The sequence below is a fragment of the Diadema antillarum genome, unplaced genomic scaffold (genome assembly GCF_040938485.1).
Source record: "Diadema antillarum isolate AM-2024a unplaced genomic scaffold, OU_Dant_1.0 seq00000526_RagTag, whole genome shotgun sequence".
Lineage (NCBI taxonomy): Eukaryota > Metazoa > Echinodermata > Echinoidea > Diadematoida > Diadematidae > Diadema > Diadema antillarum.
Window position 1 is genome coordinate 1,096,054 of NW_027271478.1, and position 5,615 is coordinate 1,101,668.

Consider the following 5,615-nt stretch of genomic DNA (forward strand, 5'->3'; position numbering starts at 1 on the left):
AGTTCTCATCTCCTTGATAACCCTTTTCACGACCCAGCGAACGAAGGTTACCGAACAATTTGTTCATGCTCTGCTCATGCACTTCACATTAACCGAAATTTGACCAAGATCGCTGAATCCCCTCGCAGCTCACATAGTTTTGATTAACATTTAAGTGTTCATGGTTATTATTATTGTTGCTCTTGTTTTCTATGCAAAGTGACTTGATTCAGCATCTTATACGCCGCGTACTGCCAAGAAGCATTCAATTTGAGTTTAGCGTAGTGAGCCGCAACAGACCACATTGTCGAGAACGGAAAACGGTGGTTCGTACACGATGTCCATTCTCTCGGTGCTTCTATCTGGAGGTCAACGTCACAATAACTATACGGCTTTTCTGAGGAGAATTTAAGTCTGCCGTGAATATCGACGACCTGATTGTACACTAGATCTACCCGATATGGTATTTATGGTGATGGGCCCGATCCATTAGTCCTGAATTATGTATTGTTTGACGAATATCGAGTCACTTGTGCCCTAGTGGCCGAGAAAATAATTGTGCTCCTAGCAAATAGACCAGACGACAATAAAAGAGTCTATGGCGGAAAACTCCAAAGCCTGATCGCTGTATCTCTCGAGAACTAGCTGCTGAGAACGACGCGACATCTCGAAGGACGTCCGCGTCCATTTTCTCCCCTCTCTCTCCGGCCATGTATCATCATGCTGACCACTGCACACATGCACAGGTATGATTTATTTCACTTCTCCAGCTCATGCGAAAAAGCGAGAGAAACACATAATTTTTATGCGTGCTTTTCTGGGCATTTATTTATCCGAGAAACACCTTTTAGTACGGTGAGACGGTATGGCCGATGAGAATCTGCGAGGCAGACACTACGTGCTCTACATAGGTCCATGCATGTAAAGAAGTAGAGCAGCAACGCTCGCTTTCAATGAAATATTAAGAGAGAGTGTCAAATAGGGTTGTTCTGCAATAATTGTATTTACATTTTATTCATGCTTTGCTCACAAAAGTTGCCCTTAACAACCTCAAAGCTTTCCCTACTAGGTATCAACTAAGCGAATTCCTGTTTATGGAACTTACTGGGAGGGAGCAGGTGAATTGTAGACTGTAGGAAAAGAAAAATCCATTAATTTTGAGAATGCAAAAATCACGGGACTATTGGAAAAGGGCCAGTTCATGCATGGTTGAAGCGCCTCCCTGGTTGAAGGCAGTGCGCACCCAGAGACACACACACATACACCCTCATAAACACACACACACAACACACACACACACACACACACACACACAAGAAACAACCGGACCGAAAATCATTTCGAGTTATTTTAAAAGGATGACACACTTTGCGCCGCGGTTCTATCCCATTCGATAGGCACACGCGTTCAAAACGCTTAGATTCTCTCCGTGTTGTGGATTGCTAGATATCCATGCCTACCTATACTATCTAGTTATACATGTACCTGCATAATTACATACAACTGCTACGTATGCCACTCTCTCGTGCTTCGTGCATTATTAGAAGTGTCATTTTTTTATCAAGAGCCTGTTGTATATGAGTAACATCGTTTTGATGTCTGAGAAACTTTCACAATTTTATTAATGTCTTTTACTGCGTTGCTTTCATTTCAGCTACGTGACTAACTACGCTCGTAACTTGTTTAATTCTTCCCTCTTGTCCATCCTCAGCATGTCGGAGTTTGAGAAGAACACGGGAGGAGGAGAAGGAGGAGGAGGAAGAGGAGGACGAGGACGAGGAGGACGAGGAGAAGCAAAAGCCGATGACTTCACTGCGCCACTGTCCGGCCATGTTGCGCCTGAACAACACAGGAGAACAGGGAAACAGTTTAGTTCTGTAGAGGAACGAACACAACTTTTCAGCGTCGATCATGAGAAACCCACTACTTCGCAGAAAATGACATCACATCATTGGGTCAGGGGAAACATCCTATATCAATACAGAGGGATATTTTTAGCCTTTGCAGCTGTATTTTTTTACCTGATTCTTCAGTTGATGACCAAGCAGCTGGCGGGCAGGGTTTCTTCCAACGCGTTGAACGCTTATTTTAGCGTCATGTTAGCTGCCTCGTCGGCACCAATATTGATCTGGAACAAATTGTCGCTTTCAAACATCCGAAGGAAAGCTTGGGCATTTCTGATGATACGGGGACTGTCTGGAGCCTTTGGATTCCTGTGCTACTTCAAGGCTTTTCAACTGCTCGAGCTATCCACTGCCAATTCGTTGATCCTCACTTCACCTCTATTCACTATTGCCTTCGAGCGCGTGTGCGTCAAAGAGAGTTGCTCCGTTGTCAAGGTGATTTGCTCATTCGGTACCGTGGCTGGTATCATCTTTGTTATGCAGCCACCTGTTCTCTTTGGCGCCGCCGGCAACCAGGGCACCGCGGACACGTGGTTGGGAGCCGTGATGGCCCTCTCCGTGGCCGTGCTCAACGCGATTGCGTACGTCATCCAGAAGCCGATCTCCAACATGAAAGTTCATGCGCAGCTTATCGTGTTCATCTTCGCCTGCATTGCCTCTATAGTGAGCTCAGCCACGACGACGGCACTCGCGGACTGGAGCGTCCCACGATGCGGAAGGGATCGCGTGCTCGTTCTGCTGATCGGGATCCTAGGCTGTCTGGGAGTTCATGCCACGACTCTGGCTCTAGAGGTAGAAAGTGCAGGATCATTCAACATTATTCGCACGAGCTCTGTCTTTTTCGCCTTTATCCTGGATGTCGTGATACTGCGAGAGGCCCCCAATGGCTTCGCAATATTCGGGGCTTGTCTGATAGTGGGCAGCGCCGTTGGGAATGTCACGGCATCGTGTTTGAAAATGAGATCCGACGGGAAAAACTCCTGATAAAAAATGAGAGTCTCAAAACCACCGAATGACACTGTAAACACGGATCCTCTAAGCAACTGTGCATAAAGTATAACAAGATCAGCAAAAAGGAAGTCATGTACCACAATAAATCTCTTATAGTCAGTCGTTTGTATAGTTGCAATAACTGAACTTTATTGTTTCTTTATACCGCTTGTTTGCACTTTCATTATTGTGCGAGAGGGCCTGTGGTAAAGAGGAAAATGATCTTCGTGGAGCCTCCATGTATAAAAGTTTAATGTTCGGATCCTCCCAAATGTCCTTGTTTACGTCCATTGACAAAACATATTTGAGCATGTGCTCGTCTTGAAACATTTCGTTATACAGGCAGGTCGCCTGGCTACGCTGCATGGGCTAATGATGAAAATCTGTTTTAAGGTGCTGAGAATCCAGTGCTGATATTAAAAAAAGATTACTTTGGGTGAAAGATTATCATCAACATTATCTATACGTACGTTGCCACATTTTAAAAACTTTCGTCAATATCCATATTCCCTGAGATATACGTATCTGTACTAAAACTGAAAATACAAGGTCTATCACACTATTCTCAAACTCTTAACAACAATGTGGTAAAGACCGTTTAAGAGCAAATGTCAGAATTATCGATGAATAATTATATAATACTGGATGGCCTTGAGGTTAATGTAAGGAAATATTGAACGAGCTATGCACAAATATTGGACGAGTCGAAGACGAGTCCAATGTTTTGCTTAGCGAGTCCAATATTCCCTTGTATTGACCGAAAATAGGACATCCAATATTATCATTATTATCCTACAGAGGATTTTAGCAAAGAATCTTTGCAAGATCGGGTTTGTCAAGCTGTTCGAAATCGGTATCTAAGTTTTTATCACGCAGATAAATCTTTGAATACACTCACCGAGATCTTGGTGGCTTTGTGCGTATTCCCACTGTCTTTTTTATCTAGAAGTTTTTCATAATCCTCTGCATCCAGATCTGCAAATCTTCGACGAGCTGTACATCTATCCATGGTAGCCGCCATGTTACTGTTAGGCCGAGATCTAGCTAATTTAGACCAGAATTAGATGTTCTTGTATCCGAGATCTGAGACACAATTCACGTCACATCTACCGTAAATCGTGAAAGATAGAATTAACACATAACGTAATATGCATGCAAATGCAAGCGGCGGCCGGCTATATGTATTTGTATATCGCGGGCTATCTAGCAGTAGCGCTGAGCTGATCGATCGTCGCCTGCACAAAAAATGCAACTTGTTTTCATCAAACCTGAATTTAATTTCCTGTTATGAAAGTGATATTTTGAAAAATTGTATGAAAAACAATTTTAACTAAGTGATATATGAAATTTGTTTGTAGAAACACAGAATTTTGGAAAACGATAATTTTATTAATTCGTGATTGACCAATCACAGACGTTTTTCCTTCAGATTTTGGGTCATCTCTTTTATCTCAATCAATCACGGTGCAGTTTATAAAAACTTTCGGGAATCCCCCTCTTGCCGTCCAATATTTTAAATATTGGTCGCCTCGGCAAAAAAAAAAAAAAAATATTGGTCGAGTTCAACAAACTTTCTAAGTGGCTCGGAGGTTATGAGGTGCGTCGACAAAATAACACTTGTATTTGGGCTCTAAAAATCCTCTGTATGGATAATAATGATTGTTATTTGACTAGTGACGATTGCCGTCTTTTGCCTATATACGACTAGTAATGTAAGTTGGCCCCAGTAGCTCCATCCCCTCACGCCTTCCGTGAATGTAAGCAGAAGAATATAATCTTATTAACCAGTTAGGCCTACTGTTCGTAGAACTATTTCAAAGTTGGCAAATGGTAGACCAGTAAACTATATTCCGTCGCGAATGGTCAGATGGTTGACTCCCGTCATGTTTCGACGAGAAAAGTGATATCCATAAAGGCAGTGTCACACCTTTCCGGGCAAGCTACGCGGGCTTCTTGTGATTAGGAATATTCCAGCACGCAGGAGAATTTCCGCGGGTGGACAAGAATACTTGCGATTTTCTTACCTGCTAGACGCGTGCTACTTACCTTCTACTTGCGTGTATTCCGTGTGACCTACGTGAGAGCTTTGAAACCGAGCCGTTTTCTGTTACGAGCGACTTACGTGTACTGAGAAGTACCTGCGCTGGAGTGGCCTGAGAACTGCTGCCGGTAAGGATCTTCTACTGGTGTTCTGCGTGTACCTCTGCGAGCGAACCCCCACGACCCACTCGGAACAAGTTTTGAGCATGCTCAAGGCCTTGTCATACCATATGTTGGGAAGTTTTGCCGCTTAACTTGCGGGTAAACAAATTTGCTAGCCGGAGCTTTCCGCAGTTGGTCCGCACGTGACAGTACCTTGCGCGTATCTCGCCTGTAGTTGCCCGGAGGTGTGCACGCAAGTCCGATTTAACCGCAGCCAAGTTTTGAGCATGACCAAAACTTTTTTTCTGGGTGAGTCGCGGGGATGCCCGGAGAGGTCCACGCAGAACGCCCTGTAGGAGGCCGTTAGCGGCAACACCTCGCAGGCAACTCCCACGCAGGTACTTCGCAGTCCCAATATGCAGTCAAGATAATGACATTCTGTGGGACTTCTGCCATGCCTTCACAGGAATTCCTTCACAGGAATTCCTTCAGTGAGTTGTCAGCCCCCACGCGCCTGGGACACAGGTAACACAGTATACCCGCAAGTAGAATTTAAGTGGAACGCGTCCAGCAAGTAAGACACATTGCACTGACTCGCCC

The 5,615-nt window shown here is 44.3% G+C and overlaps 1 protein-coding gene across 1 annotated transcript; it reads left to right on the forward strand.

Annotated features, from left to right (window-relative positions):
* The first annotated feature begins 2,075 nt into the window (after window positions 1-2,075).
* Window positions 2,076-2,867, forward strand: LOC139734461 (solute carrier family 35 member G1-like). The gene has a single exon (XM_071645244.1). The coding sequence runs from the start codon at window positions 2,076-2,078 to the stop codon at window positions 2,865-2,867; it is 792 nt and encodes a 263-aa protein (XP_071501345.1).
* Window positions 2,868-5,615: the final 2,748 nt, after the last annotated feature.